General features: G+C 52.2%; 1 protein-coding gene across 1 annotated transcript; it reads left to right on the top strand.

Annotated features, from left to right (window-relative positions):
* Window positions 1-1,379: 1,379 nt before the first annotated feature.
* Window positions 1,380-12,305, top strand: LOC101139142 (serine protease 40). The gene is made up of 5 exons (XM_055380754.2): window positions 1,380-1,542; window positions 2,224-2,409; window positions 4,838-5,112; window positions 7,251-7,426; window positions 11,155-12,305. The coding sequence occupies exons 2-5, from the start codon at window positions 2,315-2,317 to the stop codon at window positions 11,467-11,469; spliced, it is 861 nt and encodes a 286-aa protein (XP_055236729.1). The 5' UTR covers window positions 1,380-1,542; window positions 2,224-2,314; the 3' UTR covers window positions 11,470-12,305.
* Window positions 12,306-22,392: the final 10,087 nt, after the last annotated feature.

The following is a 22,392-nucleotide window of genomic DNA, read 5'->3' as shown; positions in this document are numbered from 1 at the left end:
AGTCTAGCTCTGTCACCCAGGCTGGAGTGCAGTGGTGTGATCTCGGCTGACCGCAGCCTCCGCCTCCCAGGTCCAAGCTATTCTCCTGCCTCAGCCTCCCCAGTAGCTGGGACTTACAGGCACCCGCCACCATGCCTGGCTAATTTTTGTATTTTAAGTAGAGACGGGGTTTCACCATGTTGGCCAGGCTGGTCTCGAGCTCCTGACCTCAGGTGATCCGCCCACCTCGGCCTCCCAAAGTGCTGGGATTGCAGGTGTGAGTCACCGTGGCCAGCCCCCAGGAGGTTAGGTATTCTAAGTCACAGGATGAGATAGGAGGTAGGCAAAAGATACAAGTCATAAAGATCTTGTTGATAAAATAGGTTGGGGTAAAGAAGCCAGCCAAAACCCACCAAAACCAAGATGGCAACGACAGTGACTTCTGGTGGTCCTCAATGCTCATTATATACTAGTTATAATACATTAGCATGCTAAGAGACACTCCCACCAGTGCCATGACAGTTCACGGCAAGATCAGGAAGTTACCTTATATGGTCTAAAAGGGGGAGGAACTCTCAGTTCTGTTAATTGTCCATCCCTTTCCCTGAAAACCCATGAATAATCCACCCCTTGTTTAGCATATAATCAAGAAATAACCATAAAAATGGGCAACCAGCAGCCCTCAGGACTGCTCTGCCTATGGGGTAGCCATTCTTTTATTCTTTTACTTTCTTAATAAACTTGCTTTCACTTTATGGACCCGCCCGAATTGTTTCTTCTGCAAGATCCAAGAATCCTCTCTTGATGTCTGAATCTGCCCCTTTCCAGTAACAGGAGGAGGCTCTTGGTAACCTTGAGGTATGCTGAATGCATTTTGGGGATTGGGAGGGACATGCGTCACTGGAGGCCGGAGGTTGGGCTGTGTTAGGTAGAATTCTAAGATGACTCCCTGCCACTCAGCTGTTGTCTATGACCCTCCTGCTGAGTGTGGAGGGACCTGTGACTGAGATGGCACAGCCCTCTCATGACTGTTGTATGCTGGAATTTAAGAAAAGGATATTGTATTGTCCCTAGTGGGCCTGACCTAATCCCTTGAGCCGGCGTCCTTATGGAGGAGTGGGTTGAACTCGGAAAGCAAGCTGGAAATGCTTGATGACGGGATGTAAGCACTTGCCCTCTCATCATTACTGTATATTTCTGGGCTTGGGCCATAGTTGCCTTCATGTCTCCCCTGCACAGTGGACTTCCTGGAGGGAGGGGCCCTGTGATGCTCTGGGGGTTTCCAGTGACCTCTGCCTCCTACCGACCTGGGCTCCCCGCACACGCCGCGCGAGATCCAGTCCCAGCATCCCGATGGACGCAGGCGTTTTCCTGGAGCCCCGCGGTTGGCCACGCGCCGTGCTCTCCGCCCCGTCGGGGACGCCCAGGCCACCGGCCTGATGAGGGAAGCAGGGGCAGAGCGCTCAGGCCAGGGCCGGCGGGGGCACTGCGCACTGGCCGCCTCCCTCCTCTGGCCAATCTTCTTGCCGCTGCGCGTCTAGTCCACCTCGTCCCTCTCAGCAGGTGAGCGGGCAGGGGTGGCCCAGACAGAGCGAGGAGCAGAGGTCGCCTGCCTCTCGTGGCCGTCCCCCTCCGCCCGACGAGGACACCCGCCAGGAGGGCCCAGCCAGGCCAGGTCTGGCTCTCCGGGCCCTGGGAGGAAGGCGCCTTTGGAAGGAGGGGAGAGGGCGGGGCGCTCCCTCGCTGGCTCTGCCGGGTTGGATCTCAGGCCTCTACAGTCCAGCGCCCCACACACCCTCATTTCCAGGATGGGGAAATGCTACTGCAGACGGGATTGTGCGCGGAGTGTCTCTCGTTCGCTTCAGTCTGGGAGAACACTGGGCCGGGAAGGGAGGGCACTGCCGCTTAGGGGCCGCGCAGTGGAGCAGTGCATCCCTTCTGTAGCAGGCAGCTTCTGCGCCATCACAAACGGCATTGAGGCCTGGGAAAAGTCGGGCCTAGTGCTCACCCCGTAGCCCCACGGGCCGTCGCCCCTGACAGGGGGCCATGGGCTGTGTGCTCCCGGGTCACCCAGGTGGTGCTGTCACATGGGCCACGTGGCTTCAACCTGAGCCTTGGACTTGTCCCTCCTGTGAAGTGAGAGGAGGGGCCTGGTGGCCCCGAGTCCTGTTGATCCTGACATTTGGGGGCACCAGGGGCTGGCGTCCTTCGTGCAGGCACCTCATTGCTGGGCTGTCTCCACAGTGTGTGAGAAGACCAGATTCAGCGGCAATTCCTCCGGGAGGCCCACCGGGAAGATCTGTGGAGGCCAGAGGGCTGAGCCTGAGCGGTGGCCATGGCAGGCCAGTCTCCTCTACCAGGCGGGCACATCTGTGGAGCTGCCCTCATCGACAGCAACTGGGTGGCCTCTGCTGCTCACTGCTTCCAAAGGTGCATCTTCCCTCCGCGGGCCCCGCTGTGGGAGTGCATGCAAGAGGGAAGCCCAAAGTGAGGGCGCAGTCTTTTCTTTGTACGCTTTGTTCTGGGACAGTTTGCTGCCCCAGGTGTCCTGCCTTTGACCCAGCAGTGCCCTGTGCCTGGAATGCTGTCCCTGCTCGTCACTCTGCTCCAGTCTCCTGACCAACTGTGTGGCATCTCCCAAGCAGAGGCTCCTACCTCATCTCTCACTCTGGGGTTGGGCATTCCCCAACCCCACCCCACCCAACACCACATTGGTCAACCTGCTAAGATGGTGTGGTTGTCTCATTACATTGCACAGTACTTTGAAATAGCTAAATGAAGCCGGGTGTGATGGCTCACACCTGTAATCCTAGTACTTGGGAAGCTAAGGTGGGAGGATTGTATGAGTCCAGGGATTCCAGACCAGCCTGGGCAACATAGTGACACCTCATCTCTACAAAAAGTACAAAAATTAGCCAGGCCTGGTGGTGTGCGCCTGTAGTCCCAGCTACTTGGGAGGATCACTTGAGCCTGGGAGGTCAAGGCTGCAGTGACTGTGATCACACCATTGCACTCCACCCTGGGTGACAGAATGAGACCTGTCTGAAAATAAGTAAATAATTAAAAGTAAAAATAAATAGTTAAGGCCTGTCACAGTGGCTCACACCTGTAATCCCAGCACTTTAGGAGGCCAAGGCAGGTGGATTGCTTGAGCCCAAGAGTTCAAGACCAGCCTGGGCAACATGGCAAAACCCATCTCTACTAAAAATAAAAAAATTAGCCAAGTACGATGGGGCAGGCCTGTGGTCCCTGCTACTGAGGAGGCTGAGGCAGGAGGATCACCTGAGCCCAGGGAGGTCGAGGCTCTAGTGAAATGTGGTTGTGCCACTGCACTCCAGCCTGGGCCACAAAGCCAGATCTTGTCTCAAAAATAAAATAAAATAAAATAAATAGCTAAATGAAAATTAACTCACTCTAGTTGGGACTGTCAATAAATACAGGAAAACAGACTTTGGTTCTAAAGGGAACCACTTCCAGCCCACTCTCCGTCTGCTGTAAACTTTAGGAATCAAAATCCTAATGTTCCACTCAGGGTGAACTTTGGTTTCTGCATCTTGCCCAGCTCTAGGCCATCCACACAATCTCAGTGGGCCTCGGTTTTTCTTGTGTAAATGGTAGTGGGTGTGCAGTGTCCCAGGCCACACACTTGACACACACTTCAGGTGATAAGACAGAGTGACAGTCCCAGGGCTTCTCAGGGCCAGGCAGGCATGGTCGAGCACCTGGCCCCTTCCAGCCAGGGCTCATTGCAGGCTGTCCAGGGAACACCTGCCGGAGGCTTCCCTAGGTCCTGGCTACCCACATATGCTGGCACATTCTTCCCCAGAAGGGTCCTGCGACTCTGTATGTCCAGCCACCAGGGGGTTTTTGTCACTTCTGGAGAATTATTTGCCACCGTCCCCACAGACCAGAGTGAGGGATGAAACAGATGGCCTCTGTCCCAGGAGGTGTGAGGCAGAGGGTCAAGAGACTGAGTTACTCCTCCGATGCTTCCTGGGGTCGCCGTGTGCCCAAAGGGAGTCGGGGAGGATGTCCAATTCTGAGCCAGGAAGCCAGAGCTTTGGACATAGCTAGCTGTAGCATCCTCCTCAGGTCCCACTCATTTATTCAGCATCCACAGGTGCCAGGCCTCAAGTGAGGCCCATTGTGTGGTACACAGAGATGCAAGCCCCACTCTGAGGCTTCTCATCCTGTCAGGAAAGTGAGGCGCAAGCCCAGGACCATGGTAGACCCTGCGCCAGACAGGGGCTTAGAGCAGGAGAGGCCTTGGGGGAGGTGGATGCAGCCATGTTGGGGGAGGGGAACCACACAGCCAGGACCTGTGGGTTGGAAAGTCACTCGTTTTCTGGAAACAAGAAGTTCAGTTCCATGAACTCCTCCATGTGCTTCACAAATACCTACTGAGTTCCTGTCACCAGGTGGGGAAGCCTTGGAGAAGGTGGTGTGTGAGAACCGGGGAGAAGTGGGTGGAGCATGCTGGCTAGGGAAACAGGGTCTTTGAGAATTGCTGTAGGTCATGGGGCCTTGGGAGGGTTCTGGTCAGAGCTAGGAATGAGCCAAGTCTCTTCTCTTCTGAAATGAAGGGGTGAAGTGTAATGCATCCCCAGTGTTTTCTGCACTAAGATTCTCTACTCCTTTGAGTCTGGGGCGTGCTGGGAAAGCCATCGGGAATCATCCAAGGCCAAGTGTCCTGAGGCTGTAGGCCCTCAAGCTTGTGTCAAGAGCAAAGCAGGGCTATCTGACACGAGGAAGGGAGGAGAGAGAAACCCCAGAGTGGTGGCGGGGTCTGGGTGCCTTCCAGGTGGGCAGCCGGGGTGAGGGTGCCGGCCCAGCATTCAGAGGAGCCTCCCCACAACAGGTCCACTAACCCATCTGATTACCGGATCCTGCTTGGGTACGACCAGCAAAGCCATCCCACGGAGCACAGCAAGCAGATGACAGTGAATAAGATCATGGTGCACGCTGACTATAACAAGTTGCACCGCATGGGGATTGACATCACCCTGCTGCAGCTGCACCGTCATGTGGAATTCAGCTCCCACATCCTCCCCGCCTGCCTTCCGGAACCAACCACGTGGTTGGCCCCTGACAGCTCCTGCTGGATATCTGGTTGGGGAATGGTCACCGAGGATGGTGAGCAGTGCAGGGCAGGCAATGCAGGTGAAGGCGCGGGAGGCCGCTTCGGGGCTCTGCCAGTCCTCCCGAGTGTCACAATTCCCCCTGACATGGGTCAAGCGGCCTGAGCTTCTCCCACTTTTGGAGGCAGGTACTTGGGCTCTTTGACTCTGAGCCATTCAGGATTCCCTGGTTCTGAATGTTGCTGACTCCACCCTGATTACAAGGGCCTGCTGCCATCTGACCTCCTCCAGGGCCTCATCAAACGCCACTGGAGCTTCCACAGCTGTGGAAGGTGCTGGGCATCAGTAGCAAGTAAGAGCAGGCCTGCGGGTGCGGTGGCTCACGCCTGTAATCCCAGCACTTTGGGAGCCTGAGGTGGGTGGATCACGAGGTCAGAAGATCGAGACCATCCTGGCCAACATGGTGAAACCACATCTCTACTAAAAAAAGAAAAAAAATATATATATATATATTTTATACACACACACACACACACACACACACACACACACACACCCACACACACACAGAAATTAACTGGGCATGGTGGCACGTGCCTGTAATCCCAGCTACTTAGGAGGCTGAGACAGGAGAATCGCTTGAACCTGGGAGGCGGAGGTTGCAGTGAGCCGAGATCGCACCACTGCACTCCAGCCTGGCGACAGAGCAAGACTGTCTCAAAAAAAAAAAAGAGCAGGCCTGTCCTCCGGTCCAAGTGTTTATGACTCAAGAACACTTATCTCTGTGAATGTGAACCTCACTGCTCACCCAGTATATTTGTCATATATTTGTATATTTGTAGACTGAGAGGGAAGAAATGTTAGGCAAAGACTCTAGCAAAAGAGTGAATGCTTTTGATTTAGGGAAATATAATGATGAGTGCAAAAAAGTAGAATGGCAATTTGGCATTATTTGTGGGGTCATGATCTGGCAGAATATCTCAGAGGAGGCATTTGGGACAGGACTTTCTTCCATGAACAGGCCAGAGCTGGCCTCCCTGCCTTGGCCACTGAATGTCAGTCACATGGCCCTAGTCATGAGAGCAGCCGGCCCTCCAAAGACAGCCTCCTGGGACTGTCATTCTCAAACTTTTTTTTTTTTTTTTTTTTTTTTTGAGACGGAATCTTGCTCTTGTTGCCCAGGCTGGAGTGCAATGGCATGATATCGGCTCACCACAACCCCCATCTCCCGGGTTCAAGCGATTCTTCTGCCTCATCCTCCTGAGTAGCTAGGATGACAGGCATGCACCACCACACCTGGCTAATTTTGTATTTTTAGTAGAGACGGGTTGCTCCATGTTGGTCAGGCTGGTTTCGAATTCCCGACCTCAGGTGATCTGCCCTCCTCGGCTTCCCAGGGACTGTCATTCTCTAAGAATCAAGGCAGAGAAGATTCTCCAGGTGGGAAAGGAGGAGCTAGGGCCTGGGGAAGTCACCAGTTAGTTGGATCAGCTACTGAGCAGAGAGCCACCGACCTTGATGAGAGATCTGGGCTCCAGTCATCCTTCTCTCTCCACACACCGGCAGCCCCCAAGGACACATGAGGCCCACACAGGGCAGGCATTGTGCAGGGGTGGGCCCCTGTCATCACGCTGCTCCCACATGGGGACCCCAGGCCAGATCTGAGAGCGACATCTGGAAACAGAGCCCAAGTGTCCCCAGACCAGTTGCTCCTTGAGGAAGGGCCATGCCTGATTTGTCACACTGCTACACTGCTCAAACCCACCCAGCACCTGCTAGGTATGCCACCGGCCAGGCTGGCACTCCAGCTGCCACCCTCCCTGCCTCCAGCTCTGCCTCCTCTTAGCAGCCAGAGGGCTTGTTTTTGACCCTTCTATTGTGTCCCAGTGTGCTTGGAATGACACCTCCAACACCACATCCTGGCTAGGAGGGCCCCTGCTCTGGGCCCTGAGGCAGCTGCACCTCACCTTTCACCCCACGCCTGCTCCCTTGCAGCCACATTGGCCTCCCTCCTGGTTCTTCCTACTGCAGGCCCTCCCCCTTTGGCTGTCCCCTTATCTTCGTGTGCTCTCCCTGGGCCAGCAGGCTGGGGAGGGAGGGCTTCCCTTTGGCTGAAGCTGCAGTTGAGGCCCACATCTGACACCTCCTCCCACATCTGACATCTCCTCCCACATCTGACATCTCCTCCCACAGTCTTCCTGCCTGAGCCCTTCCAACGTCAGGAGGCAGAGGTCGGTGTCATGGACAACACTGTCTGCGGATCCTTTTTCCAGCCCCAGTACCCCGGCCAGCCAGGCAGCAGTGACTACACCATCCACGAGGACATGCTGTGCGCTGGGGACCTCATAACAGGAAAGGCCATTTGCCGAGTGAATGGGCTCACTCTCTCTCCCCTGTGCTGCCCTGGGCCTCTGCCACAGGGTCTCCTCTGGACCCTGCCCCAGCCCCAACTTCTTCCTGAGCCCAGCCAAGCCTGAGGTGTCGGAGCCAGGACAGAAACTCCCAAAAAGCACTGGCCCATCTGTTTTCTTTGTATCTTTTAAGAAACATTGTTGGTAGGGTACAGTGGCTCACGTCTGTAATCCCAGCGCTTTGGGAGGTTGAGGCGGGTGGATCACCTGAGATCAGGAGTTTGAGACCAGCCTGACCAACATGGTGAAACCCCATCTCTACTAAAAATACAAAAATCAGCCGGGCATGGTGGCACGTGCCTATAATCCCAGCTACTCGGGAGGCTGAGGCAGGAGAATCGCTTGAACCCGGGAGGCGGCAGTTGCAGTGAGCTGAGATCATGCCACTGCACTCCAGCCTGGGTGACAGAGTGAGACTCCGTCTCAAAAAAAAAAAAAAAAAGAAAAGAAAGAAAGAAAGGAAAAAGAAACCTTATTGAAGCACACCATGCACAGGAAAGGGCAAAAGTACAAGTGTCCTGTGGAGGAATTTTCAGAGACTGACCACTCATGTACCTGGCACCCATGGGTTTCATCCTTGCCCATTCCTGACGCTAACTCCCCCAGGATAACTCTGCCTGCTTTCTAAAGCACCATAGCTTCATGTGGGGACTTTTAGCTGAGTGAAGCCATATGGTATGCAAGCTTTTGCCTGGTCCCATCAGTCAATGTTGTGTCTGTGGGATGCATCCATCTGGCGTGCAGTCTGTATTGTTCATTTTTATTGCCGTATGCTATTCCACTGTGCAAAGACACTGCAATTTACTCATCCATTCTAGTGTGGGTGGCATTTGGGTGGTTCCCATTTGAGGCTGTTGCAAATGGAATTGCTGTGAACTTCCTGGTGTATGCATTTCAGAGCACATAGGTTCCCATTCTGGTTGGCGGTCCCCCTGGCAATGGAATTGCCTTGCCATGAGACATGCACATGTTCATCTCTCGTTGATCATCTGAGAAAATCGGCAACCTGGTTGTACCAATTTGCATTTCCACCAGCTGGTGAGTGATAGTTCAGGTTGCACCCTGTTGCTGCCAGTCCTTCAAATTGTCTGCCATTTTCATATGAACTCTTGTGTGTGGTTTTTATTGTGCATTTCTCTGGTGACTGGTGAAGATAAGCCCTTTGTCATATGTTTATTGCCTCTTTTGTAAAGTGTCCGTGCAAGTTTTTTGCCAACTATGGGATTGTCTGCCTTTCATTCTGAATCATAGGAGTTCTTTATCTATTGTGGATATGAGCCCATTATTGGATATGTTCATATATTATGAATGTCTTATCCCACTATGTGTAATCTTTTCATTTTATAGTGCGGGGAACTGAGGCCCAGAGAGGAAGTGTATCGCCCAACGTGAGGGGTCACAGCCACAGTCAAGCTTGGAGAGGCCCTGCCCTTCTTGGGAGCTGTGGGTCCCAGGAGGACTCCTGCAGGATCCTCTCCCTCTTTTCTTTTCTTTTTTTTTTTTTTGATACAGGGCCTTACTTTATCACCCATGCTAGAGTGCTGTAGTGCAATCTCGGCTCACTGCAACCTCTGCCTCCTGGGTTCAAGTGATTCTCCTGCCTCAGCTTCCCTAGTAACTTGGATGCACTACCACGCCCAGCTAATTTTTATATTTTTGGTAGAGATGGGGTTTCATCATGTTAGCTGGGCTGGTCTCAAACTCCTGACCTCAAGTGATCCGCCTGCCTCAGCATCCCAAAAGTGCTGGGATTACAGGCGTGAGCCACCACGCCCGGCCTCCTCTCCCTCTGTTGCGCCTCCCTCTTTTTCTTTCTCTCTCTTTGGTCACCTCATGGTGCAGAAACATTCTTCGATGACTCTCATCACAAAATGCCCTACAGGCACCCTCCCTGCTCCCCACAACCTCCTCCCACCCCACCCATCCCAGCAGGGCTCACACCAGGGTGCCTGCCTGTGCCCTCTCTTGCTTCCTGGGCTCCGTCCTCACCACAGCCATGCTGTCAGGCGTTGGTGCAGCATCCCCCATCAGACACTGTGGGCGGCCCCTCCTGCTCTCTGCTCTCCTCCTTGGAGGGGCCCTTCAGCCTCCTGACACCAACAGCCCACTGTGCACCACTGGGCCTGCTTCCCTTGCCTTGCCCCATTTCCTTAGACAGAGAGAAAGGGTCAGATATGGCAAGTCCCATCTGTTGACCATTTCCCGCCAGCCTCTGCCATCCCTTCTCCTGCAGTTGTGTCCTGATGGGGCTCAGGCCAGAACCATCCTATCAAGACAGAATCTGCACCAGGTCCCATGGGTTCCCTGCCCACTGAGGAGGCTGTGGGCTGGCACAGTCAGGTCTTGCCCCTCCTTCCTGTGTTGGCTCAGAGAAGCTCTAGAATTAGAGCAGACCTTCTGGGGTCCTTCCAGGACGCCCCAATCCACACCCCACGTCTGCGATGTCTGTTCATGTGGAATGTCCCTCGGGGCCTCTTCAGTGCTGTGTGCACACAGAAACACTTGGTCATGTTGATTGCACAGATGGCAGGAGGATGCTTGTTTCCTTGGGATTCCCTTTTTGGCCTATGGGATGGGGGTGCTCTGCCCATGATGTCAGGGACTTCCCCGCTTGGGGGCCCTGCCACACTCACAATCCCCCGCGCTCACCTGGGAACCCCTGGCACTTGCCCTACCCCCAGGCTGGGCACGGGCAGCACCTCTTTTCCCCTCAGCACATCCCACAGCCTGGCATTTTCTAAAAAGCTCAACCAAGAAATGGAGGGAACACTAGAGACCTTAATAAGTGAAGGACATCTGGATTCGGGACTAGATTTAATCCCAGCACCTTGGAGGCCAAGGCGGGAAGATCACTTGATACCAGGAGTTTAAGATCTGCTGGTAACATGGCAAGATCTCCATCTCCATTTTAATTTTTTAAAAAAAGTTCAAAAAAGAACAAAAATGGCCGGGTGTGGTGGCTCATGCCTGTAATCCCAGCACTTTGGGAGGCCGAGGCGGGTGGATCACGAGGTCAGGAGATGAAAACCATCCTGGCTAACATGGTGAAACCCCGTCTCTACTAAAAAGACAAAAAATTAGCTGGATGTGGTGGCGGGTGCCTGTAGTCCCAGCTACTCAGGAGGCTGAGGCAGGAGAATGGCGTGAACCCAGGAAGTGGAGCTTGCAGTGAGCTGAGATCGCGTCACTGCATTCCAGCCTGGGCACAGAAAAAAAAAAAAAAATACTGGTGGGATGCAGTGTTTGGCGGAAGATTCAGGCCAAGGCACAGCCATTCCTCCAGGCTGGCACCCAGCCACCCTGGGGACCACAGGCGGCGCCTTCTCCCCACTGGGGTCAGGAGGGCTAGGCCTGGATGTCCATCTCCTAGAATCCCCTGCTTATTCTCATGGGTTTGTGACTGCCAGGATGGAGGCTCTGCCCAGGATCTCCTTGGGAGCTTTGTGGAGTGAAGCTCCAGGGCCCCGTGCTCGAGATTTTGATCCAGGAGGTCCCTCCTGGGTCTGGGCTTCTAACATCGCCCAGGTGACTGATGAGCGCCACTCACTCAGACAGTGGAGACACCTGCCCCACACCTTGCTTCCCACATTCCATCCTGGAGAAGTGTAAGGTCCCCTCCTGTGCCCTGAACAATGCGTGTCCCTCCCTGTCTTGGTCCCTACCACCCATGTCCTCTCTGTTCTCAGCGAGACTCCGGGGGTCCCCTCGTCTGCCCGTTAAATGGCACCTGGTTCCTGATGGGGCTGTCTAGTTGGAGCCTTGACTGCTGCTCACCCGTCGGTCCCAGCGTCTTCACCAGGCTCCCCTACTTCACCAACTGGATTAGCCAGAAGAAGAGGGAGAGCACCCCTCCGGATCCCGCCTTGGCTCCTCCTCGGGAAACGCCCCCAGCCCTGGACAGCATGACCTCTCAGGGCACCGTCCACAAGCCCGGGCTCTGCGCAGCCCTTCTGGCTGCTCACACGTTCCTCCTGCTGCTGATTCTCCTGGGGAGCCTGTGAAGGGCCAGGGCCCCTGGCCTCTTACCACAAGCATGCCCACCTCAGGCCGGCCTCCTTGCTGAGCTCTGCACACTCCTGACGTGTTTCCATCTCTGAGCTCTCCTGTCCACCCAAGGCCACCCCTGCCTCAGGCCTGACAAACTAAAAACCACCCAAGAAGCTTCTTGCTCTGGTTTCTGGCCCACCAGAGCCATCTCCCATGCTCCACTGTGTCTCCAGCTCCTCAGGGAGGGAAGGTCTCCCTCCTCCCTGGGCAGGGTCCAGGCTGACCATATGGGAGCCAAGTCACTCTCCTTGGGAAGTTGGGTCGCGCAGACTCAGGCCCCATTCCTGTCCTCCAGGGCATGCAGTCTTCCAGAAAAATGGGGCCAGGGCCTCCCCACATGGAAGAAGCCGCCTGTCCTCCTGGAGCTGGGTGTTGTGCACCAGTCAGGGATGAAGCGGCATCTTCCAGGTGCGCAGGTCACAGAGGCTCTCCTCGACAGCTTGCAAGTAAACTGTGAAGGGGGCTGAGGTCTTCGGTCAGCAGTACCAGAGCTGTGTCCCATGGGTCAGCTCTCAGCTGACTGCCCCCTGTACCCGCTGCCCTGCCCTCTCCCTGCCTCCAGAAACCCAGCCCCCATCCCTGTGGCTTGCTCCAGCTTGTAGGGGTTGTGGCTTAGCTGACCCAGGACTTGCTGGTCCAGCACTGAGCCCATAAACCAGACTCTGAGTTGTCCCTGTAAACCTGTCTGAGTCAGGTTTGTATCCTAACGAGTCAGCAGGACTCTCGAAGGGCCTTGCACCACAGCTCTCCCGCAACCCCCAACCTGAACTCACAATAAAAAGAGGGCAGCCCCCCGTCACTGCAGGTACACTGTGCCCCAAGTGCCATCCAGGTGTTCTGTGCAAATTATTTCTAGATCTGTTGTCACCCAGATAGCCCAGGCCCTCACCAGCAGGTGGGAACAAGTGAAGTCTCATGGGCATGATCGGCAGAATCTCTTGGTCTCAAAGCCCTCTGACACTAATGCAGAGGTTTCCTTTCCAACTCAGAGCCTTCCTTCCCTCCTTCCTGGTGAGGTGCCACTGAGCCAGACACCTATGCCCAGCACGGTGTCTGGCTTTACAAGCTCAGCAGTGTCTGGAAGTGAGAAGAAAGCATTTCCTCTCCTGATGGCAAACTCAGTTATGGGGCTGCAGAGTGGGACTGCTGGGCCCTGAGGTGGGAATTAGCACTTGATCAGTTCAGATTTAGAGCATTAGCCACCACTGTCGCCAGAACTGCCACTTTCCCTCTGCCCATGGTGGCCCCATGCTGGCTGGGCTGGAGTTCCCTCACGTGGTGACTTGTACTTTGTCCATCAGCAGGCATGTTCCTACGTGGAGCATGGAGTTACGCAATGGCCTGCCTGTCCATGAAGTTCCTCTGGCCTCCTCCGATTCTGTGGCTGCAAATCCACACCTAGGAGCTCCGCAGGCCTGCTGGAGCACAGCGCCTGTCGGTTTCTGCGCCTGGAACCCACCTCAGGACCACAAGCCGCATTCAGTCTCTTTTTATAGATCTGGAACCCGAAGCCCAGCGTGGTTAGGAACTTGTCTAAGGTCACGTGGTAGTAAATACTGGAACAGGGATTCAAACACACATCTCCAGAGAGAGCTCAGAAGCCTTGTGCTTCCCATGAGTGCAGCTGTTCCCAGAGGCCTCCGGCCCTGTCTCACCTTCCCAGACTGCCTTGAGAGGCTCTAGCTGGCCTGTCTCTAGTGTGGCCAGATTCTGTCTGGTCAGTGGCAAGGGAGGACCCCAGGCCACAATACTGACATCAGGGAACAGAACAGATCTGCAGGGCCAGTGAGTGGTGCTACGGAAAGGCTGGGAGTGGCCCCTGCGTGGTTTTCATTAGACCCATCGTCAGGGGCTCCAGGCCTCCATGTGTTGTGCTGCACGGGCTACTGGCTCCCTCTCCAAAATCGACCCTGGGTGAGCTGTGGAGGCGAGAAGGCAGTGTGCATTTCAGTAACTAACCAGAATCAGTGAGAAAATCTTGGAGAAAGTGAAGTTACCCTGGGCGGCTGTAGCTGGGAATGGAGGATGGGGCAGCCAGGAGCCAGACTTAAGAAGGCTGTTCACACTCTGCTCTTGTTGCTTGCCTCCCACACCTCGTGACATAATGCTGCCTGGTCCTGCTCAGGTGTCAGGATTGCAAGGTGGCTGTGTCAGCCAGCGTGAGGGCCCCACAAGCCACCGGTGTTGTGTGCCCTCCACCCTCCTCCTGAAACCCCCCTGGGTGGGACAGTTGCTATCCAGGGAAATGGGCCTCTTCCACTGTGATCTCCTCCAGGGCTTTCTCCGGAAGGCCCGCCTGCAGGAGTGGCTTATGGGGTGGCAGGATGCAGGAGAGAGTGAGTGAGGTGCTTCGTGCCTGGGGCCCTCTGCTCTAGGGCCACCCTCCTCGTTGACTCATTGGGAGCCTTCCTAGTGCAGACAGGGTGACCAGGAGCTGCTAAGCCCAGGGAATGCACACACGTGCACTGGAGCAGCTGCCTATCTTAAGAGTCCAATGCCCACCGAAACACAGTAGGCTGCACAGCATCCACTACTGGAAGTAGAGTTGCTGGAAAAGACAGACCAAACATATTTAATAAGCACAATAGATATCTTTTTGGATACAGAAAAATATTATTAGCAATAAGACCTAAGACAAAGAAACTACCGAAAAGAACCAAGTCAAAATATTACATATGCAAAATGTAATCGTTGAATTAAAGACCACATTACATTGAGCAAACAGGGTAAATGCAGATGAAAGAGGAAGCCAGTCATTACTTTAAAGGTATGGCTGTCACAGTGTGGACTTTGGAGCTGGTCCACTTTAGTTGGGGTAATTTGTAGAGCATTTATTTACAAAAGTACTAATCACCCAGGTATGTTTGGGCTGAAGGCTCCGGGAAAGCCCAGGGCAGGGGCCTGGCACAGGCATCAGAAGCAGAGCTCTTGCCACCCAAGGCCCTGAGGGACCAGTGAAGTAGGAGCCGTGGGGAGAGGGTGCCTGAGAGAAGCAGGGACACTCAGCCGAGGGACACAGCCAGCCAAGGCGGCCTCACAAAGAGGGTTTTCATGGAAACAAATGCACTGACTACTTCATTCCCACATCTTCGGCTGAGGCTCCCATGGCAAGTGGAGACAGCAGCTGCAGGTGGCCTCGGTCACTTGGGTCAGCTCTCCTGCTTAAAACAAACACAGAAATCAATAAAAGTGTTGATTGTATTATTTAAAAAAAAATCTTCGGCCGGTCGTGGTGGCTCACACCTGTAATCCCAGCACTTTGGGAGGCCAAGGTGGGCAGATCACAAGGTCAGGAGATCGAGACCATCCTGGTTAACACGGTGAAACCCCATCTCTACTAAAAATACAAAGAATTAGCCAGGTGTGGTGGCGGGCACCTGTAGTCCCAGCTACTTGGAAGGCTGAGGCAGGAGAATGGTGTGGACCCGGGAGGCGGAGGTTGCAGTGAGCTGAGATCGTGCCACTGCACTCCAGCCTGGGCGACAGAGCGAGACTCCATCTCAGAAAAAAAAAAAAAAAATCTTCATAAAGACATTGGAAATGTAGAAAGAGAACAGGGATCTGCTAGGCCATGTTCTAGAGGGAAGCCTGCCATGAGAATGGTCATCACATATCTGGAATGCACAGTGGTCTCTGCTGGGAGGGCCTTCTCAGAGCTCACAATTGGGCTGCACCTCAGCAGACCTTTGCAAAAACAGCAGAAGTCAAGACCCAGGAGTGGAGCTGTGTTGGAGTTCTCCAGAGAAACAGAACCAATAGGATGTGTATGTATATTGTATAGTGAGACTTTTCATCTTAGGGAATTGGCTTATGAGATTATGGAGGTTGGCAGGCAGGCCAGCAGGCTAGAGACTCAAGGAGAGCTGATGGTGGATCACTTGAGCCCAGGAGTTGGAGACCAGCCTGGCCAACATGGTGAAATCCTGTCTTTACTATAATAAAAATACAAAAATTAGCCAGCCATGGTGGTGTGCGACTGCAATCCTAGCTTCTCCGGAGCCTGAGGCAGGGGAATCCCTTGAGCCCAGGAGTTTGAGGCAGCAGTGAGCTATGATCACACCACTGCACTCCACCCTGGGTGACAGAGCAAGACCCTGTCTCCTAAAAATGAAGAGTTTCCGGGAGCTCTTTCTTTGTCCCCTAATGGTAATTTTTCTTTCCATAAACACAACCACCAAAATTTCAATTTTAAAAACTTATGTTATGGTAAGAAAGACATAGTTCTATGTTTCATGTTCTAACATGAAAATGTTACAGAAGATGCTGCTTTTTAAATGTGAAAAATCGAGTTATATTGATTTTTATTTATTTTATTTATTTACAAGATTGGGAAACAGATAAAAGGAACATAAGTAATGTCTTAGTCTGTTTGGGCTGCTATAATAAAATGCCATAGGCTGGATGGCTTGTAAAGAACAGAAACGGCCGGGCGTGGTGGCTCACGCCTGTAATTCCAGCACTTTGGGAGGCCGAGGCGGGTGGATCACGAGGTCAGGAGTCCAAGACCAGCCTGGCCAACGTAGTGAAACCCCATCTCTACTAAAAATATCAAAATTAGCCAGGCGCGGTGGTGGGCCCCTATAGTCCCAGCTACTCGGGAGGCTGAGGCAGGAGAATGGCATGAACCTGGGAGGCGGAGCTTGCAGTGAGCCGAGATGGCGCCACTGCACTCCAGCCTGGGCGACAGAGCGAGACTGTGTCAAAAAAAAAAAAAAAAAGGAAAAACAAAACAAAACAAAACAAAACAAGAGAAATTTAGGTCTCACAGTTCTGGAGAAGTGAAGTCTATTTCAAGGTGCTGGCTGATTTGGTGTCTGGTGGGGACCCACTTCCATAGATGATGCCTTCTGGCTGTGTCCTCACTTGGCAAAAGGGGTGAGGGGTCTCTCTGGGGCAAACAATTCTATTTAAATACAATGTATTTCACACATATACATGAGCCAGAAGGAAACTCAAACTATAATGTGTTTGAGTTTTTCTTGGTTTTTGTTTTTTTTTTTTTTTTTACAGAGTCTCACTCTGTCGCCCAGGCTGGAGTGCAGTGGATCAATATCCGCTCACTGCAACCTCCACCTTCCAGGTTCAAGTGATTCTCCTGCCTCAGTCTGCTGAGTAGCTGGGATTACAGGCATGTGCCACCACACCAAGCTAATGTTTGTATTTTTAGTAGAGATGGGGTTTCACCATGTTGGTCAGGATGGTCTTGAACTCCTGACCTCGTGATCCGCCCGTCTCAGCCTCCCAAAGGGCTGGGATTACAGGAGTGAGTGCCACCGCACCTGGCCATCTGTGTTTTTATTTATTCATGTATCTGAGACAGAGTCTCATTCTGTCTCCCAGCCTGGAGTGCAGTGGTGTGATCACGGCTCCCTGCAGCCTCTACTTCTTGGGCTCACGTGATCCTCCCTCTTCAGCCTCCCGAGTAGCTGGGACCACAGACGCGCACCACCACGCCTGGCTAATTTTTAAAAACTTTTTCGTAAGGAAGGAATCTCATTATGTTGCCCAGGCTGGTCTCGAACTCTCGGGCTCAAGTGATTCTCCTGCCTCGGCCTCTCAAAGTGCTAAGATTACAGGGGTGACCCACTGTGCCTGGCCTCATTTTATATTTATATTTACTCAAAATGACAACCTCGACAGGTTTCCTTGCAAAGGTGTGCAGAGCACAGCAAGAATTTCAACGGGTAGACTGGGCGGACTCGGGTGGGGCGCGGCACCCCCTCCCCCATCCCCTGCGGAGCTTTTCTCAGCCTGCGCCTTCCCGCGCAGGAAGAGGACCATGTGCGGTCCTGACGCTCTTTCCTGAAGAAACCCTCATGTCGATTTTCATATTATAGTGTTTCTTGCTCACCACACAGGAATTATGGCGGGCAGGAGTGAAAGAGACAGACTTTCCACACGAGAACGGCATTTCCTATTCTTGGCAACATTGTTTAAAGCAAAATATTAGACCCCAAGTGGTGAAACTTGGAGGATGATTCCCCCAGCTCTGCCCAATGGGCTCCTTTTTCCTGAGGTTCTCAGCAGCACTTGGCGGATGTGGCTACACCGAGGTCTGACTGCAGAAGGCAGGAACCCTGTCCTGCATTCCAGCTATTGAGATCCTGGGAGGGCTGACGGAGGCCACCTGTAATACCAATGGGAATGAGGGAGGGGCTGGAGTGATGCTGCAGTGGGGGAAGTTTCTTTTATTAAAAAAATATATATTATTTAATTTTAATTTAAAAATTTTTGAGACAGGGTCTTGCTCTGTAGCTTAGACTGGAGTGCAGCGGTGGCATCATATTATATAGTTCACTGCAGCCTCTACCTCCAGGGCTCAGTGATTCTCCTGCCTCAGCCTCCCAAAGTGTGGTGATTACAGGGGTGAGCCACTGTGTACCTGGCTGGAAGTTTTTATTTGATGCCAAAAGTGTCTGAGGGAGCAAAGACTCTGGGATGACTGAAGTCTCAGGCCTGGCAAGCACCCCACACAGGGAGGCTCAGGAACAAGGGTTAAAATGATAATTGACGTCAAACTTGTAGTGGAGGTTTACAGTCTCTCCTAGACAGCAGAGAACGTGCCTGGGGGTTGGAATCAAGGAGCCAAACTGCAGCCCCCTGATTTCCCGTTCGCTGGCTTCCGGACCTGCTGAATTCTCCCACCTCCTCAAGCCTGGGTTTTCTACATAAGTCAAAGACTGTAAAGGTGGCTTTTCTTTCATCATGATCTATCACATGCCATGAGGGAAAAATACAAAGGTCTGCTTGGAGGTGAGATTTTTTATTATTATTATTATTACTATTTTTTGAGAGGGAGTCTGGCTGTGTCGCCCAGGCTGGATGGAGTGCAGTGGCCGAGCTTGGCTCACTGCAAGCTCTGCTTCCTGGGTTCACGCCATTCTCCCACCTCAGCCTCCCGAGTAGCTAGGACTACAGGCGCCTGCCACCATGCCCGGCTAATTTTGTGTATTTTTAGTAGAGACGGGGTTTAACCATGTTAGCCAGGATGGTCTCGATCTCCTGACCTCGTGATCCGCCCACCTCGGCCTCCCAAAGTGCTGGGATTACAGGCGTGAGCCACAGCGCCTGGCCTATTTATTTTTATTTTTATTTTTATTTTTTGAGACGGAGTCTAGCTTTGTCGTCCAGGCTGGAGTGCAGTGGCTCAATCTCTGCTCACTGCAACCTCCGCCTCCCCGGTTCAAGCAATTCTCCTGCCTCAGCCTCTGGAGTAGCTGACATTACAGGCATTTGCCACCACACCCGGCTGATTTTTTTTTTTTTTTTTGTATTTTTAGTAGAGTCGGGGTTTCACCATGTTGGCCAGGCTGGTCTCGAACTCCTGACCTTGTGATCCACCCGCCTCGGCCTCCCAAAGTGCAGGGATTACAGGCGTGAGCCACTGCACCCCGCCTGAGATTTGTTATTAAATGAAGTCATTGATTCTGTGACCGATTCTGAAGCAGGGTGTGTCCGTTTAGAACCCAGTGAGCATGTTCTGGGTGGTGATGAGACTTCCCCCTAGGTTTACTGAGGTGTCCTTGGCAGAGAGTAAACCTCAGAGGCAGCAGCAGGCTGCTGAGCACAATGCTGGGTCCGAGCAGATGCTTGTTACTCATCATCCTCGTCTCGGCTCTGGGGTGTGCCCCACCAACGAGACAGAAAGTCACCCCACCAGCATCAGGGGAGCTTTAGCAAGGACAGCCCAGGAGCAAGGCCTCAGTGGCTCCTTAGTCCATGGCGGTTCTAATGGTGTGAACAGCTCTTGCCTATTTGTTTTTAAATGTGGGTTTTATTGTTATTTAGGTAGGACAAGAATGCAGACATGGAAATGATGAAAAGTTAGTTTATTATATTCATAGGGCAGGAGGACAGGCCACCCCACACCACACAGGGCCACATGGAGAGGCACCAGGGTTGGTCAGGAAGCAAAGGGAGCAAGGGGAAAATGTAGCAGGCAACTAGTGACAGCCCCTGTGCCCTGAAGCCTGCAGAAATGACTCACTAGCCAACCCTACACCATCTGCCCCTGCCTCACCTACTCCTTCCCACAGAAGCCACAGTACAGGCTCCTGCCCACAGTGCCCACTCCCTCTGCCTCCCGGCCCACCCTGGGGCTGCCCCATGTGGCCCTGCATGACACGCCTCCTGTTTCTAAGTGAGTATACACACTTTTTCCTCCTTGACATCATTTCCAGGTCTGCATTCTTACCATATCTGGTTAAAACGAATCTCATTTGAAAACGAACTGATTCGGCAAATAAATCACTCGTGAACAAACTAGTAATGTTCTCACATATGTAGTGCCAGAGTTTAGCTGTTTCAGGTAATTAACATAATTTGTATAAGGATTAGAAATAGTTCTACAGTAGATCACATTTCAGATTTAATGACAATAAATTTGTTGGAGAGTCAGTGAGTTGGGATGCAACTCCACTTGTCAAATCATGGTTGCATCACAACCATAGGTTTGAGTACAGATAGAAGATCTGATAAAAATCAACAAAAGCATATAGGCTATATGGAATAAAGAGTACTGTATATTTTGTTGTTAATTGAAATTCTGTGCTATAATGTACTTTATATCAGTAAAACTTATAATAAAGTGATATCGGCCGGGTGCAGAGGCTCAGGCCTGTAATCCCAGCACTTAGGGAGGCCGAGGCGGGTGGATCACGAGGTCAGGAGATCGAGACCATCCTGGCTAACACAGTGAAACCCCGTCTCTACTAAAAATACACAAAGTTAGTCGGGCATGGTGGCGGGTGCCTGTAGTCCCAGCTACTTGGGAGGCTGAGGCAGGAGAATGGTGTGAACCCGGGAGGTGGAGTTTGCAATGAGCCGAGATCGCACCACTGCACTTCCAGCCTGGGCGACAAAGCGTGATTCCATCTCAAAAAATAAAAACTAAAAAAACAAAAACAAAAAACAAGTGATATCAGCATACTGATGCACCTGTTTTGTTTCTGGAGCGCTAGTTCTTACACACCGAGCAGCACATCCTTCCCCGTGGGAGTACTGCAGACATTTCCCAGCCTAGGGCCCCACTCACTTGGCAGCACTCAGCTCCTGGGGATCCAGCTAGCTCTGTGGCCACAAACTTCCTTAGTACTGTGCTGGAGTTCTGAAGGGGTCCAAGTGCTGGCCAGATCAACGTGAGTCAAGCAGCTGTAACCATGGGAGACACAGCCCCTTGTTTTCCTTTCCCTATAAAAGACAGTCCAAGTGAGATAAGTGCCTGTGCATGGAAAGCTTATCAAACTTAATTTTGAATACTCAAAACTGAATTCCGTGGAAAAGTCACTCCCAGAAACTTTTGTGGTGTGATGTATGGCTGTATGTGCCAGAGTGGCTTTGCAGACAACGGAAACTGGGAAAATATCCAGAGACTGCTTTTGAACGCTCACAGCCAGAAGAGTCGATTTGGTTCTAGGCTAGAGTGGGGAAATTGTGATGTGGCTGAAAGGAACAAGAGTGCCCCTCAGCCGGCAGGCATTCGCTGGGGCTCTGAAGTTAAACCCCGACATAGGAATGGGCTGAACATACCAGCCCTGTGCTGGTACAAGTCCTTATGCATCCCCTGCGTCTCCTCCCAGTGTCGCTGGTGAGTGGCTCCCTCGGAGAGGGGATGTGAGGACAGATTTTGCTCTTCTAGGATGTGTGGGGGATGACTGAGCCAGGGCTAAGCTGGCAAGGAAAGGGCAGCTTCTATAAACACTGCAGAATGGACACAGCTGGGGACTGCTCTGGGAAGGGAGATGCCCTCCCTCCATCCGGGTGAGCAAACCCAGAGGTGTGAACAGGCTCTTCCCAGCAAGGGGTGCTGGCAGATAGTGGCCTAGGGGGATTTCTCTATCTCTTCTCCTCAACTGCGGGGGACAGATAAGATCTGGGACACATTTATGTGAAGCTTACAGCCATGAGCCCAGCATTGCTCTTTTCTCTCCTGAGAAGGTTCTCCTTTTTAACTGTCTCCCTGGACGCCTGGGCTGCCAAAAGAAAATGCCTTTTATCTTCAAATTCTCCTCATCTTTTCAGAGCTAGGTACTTAAGGGCTTCTCAGTTAGTTAGTAGACAGATAAATGGTAACTTTGGCTTTCTTGCTTATAATCAAGAATCATTCCACTAGAAGGATCCATTCTAGTATTCTAGTAGAGAAATCCATAGAGCCTGATTTCTAATTTTCTAATTAAAACGTATTTATACCCTATTCATACTAATATTGAACAATTCTGTTTTCCTTTTAACCACAACTGTGACCTCTCAAGTTCCATTTCCTAAGCGCACCTACTGAAAATAAGGCAGTGTCTTTTTTGCCTGCCAGTGTTGTAAAAAATAGGCATTTTGTAAACACAAATTTTATGAATAGCATATACATATTCATCAAGCTGTTAGGCTAATTTGCAAAGTTCATCACTTGTTTATTCCTACAATAAACTGAAATAAAAGGTACTGCTCAGAACACACTTGAAACTACCTTGAGACAACTTTGGTATAAATATATATATATATTTTGAGACGGAGTCTCGCTCTGTCACCCAGGCTGGAGTGCAGTGGCACAATCTCAGCTCATTGCGAGCTGCGCTTCCCGGGTTCGTTCACACCATTCTCCTGCCTCAGCCTCCCAAGTAGCCAGGACTACAGGTGCCCGCCACCACGCCCAGCTAATTTTTTTTTTTTTTGTATTTTTAGTAGAGACGGGGTTTCACCGTGTTAGCCAGGATGGTCTTGATCTCCTGACCTCGTGATCCGCCCACCTCGGCCTCCCAAAGTGCTGAGATTACAGGCGTGAGCCCCCGCGCCGGGTCTCAAAAAATATTAATGCCTAGAAATATTTATGTCTCAATACTTGAATAATTATTTTTCTCATGAACCAATGAACTCCAAGCCAGCTC

This window comes from Gorilla gorilla, chromosome 11 (assembly GCF_029281585.2).
Source record: "Gorilla gorilla gorilla isolate KB3781 chromosome 11, NHGRI_mGorGor1-v2.1_pri, whole genome shotgun sequence".
Lineage (NCBI taxonomy): Eukaryota > Metazoa > Chordata > Mammalia > Primates > Hominidae > Gorilla > Gorilla gorilla.
Note: the sequence above shows the minus strand (reverse complement) of the source record. Positions and strands in the feature narration are given on the sequence as shown.

Excerpts from the sequence above, each read along its gene's own strand:
- LOC101139142 (XM_055380754.2), top strand. The coding sequence starts at position 2,315 with ATGGCAGGCCAGTCTCCTCTACCAGGCGGGCACATCTGTGGAGCTGCC. Across the intron at positions 2,410-4,837 it reads GCTGCTCACTGCTTCCAAAG|GTCCACTAACCCATCTGATT; the intron begins GTGCATCTTCCC and ends TCCCCACAACAG. Across the intron at positions 5,113-7,250 it reads GGGAATGGTCACCGAGGATG|TCTTCCTGCCTGAGCCCTTC; the intron begins GTGAGCAGTGCA and ends CTCCTCCCACAG.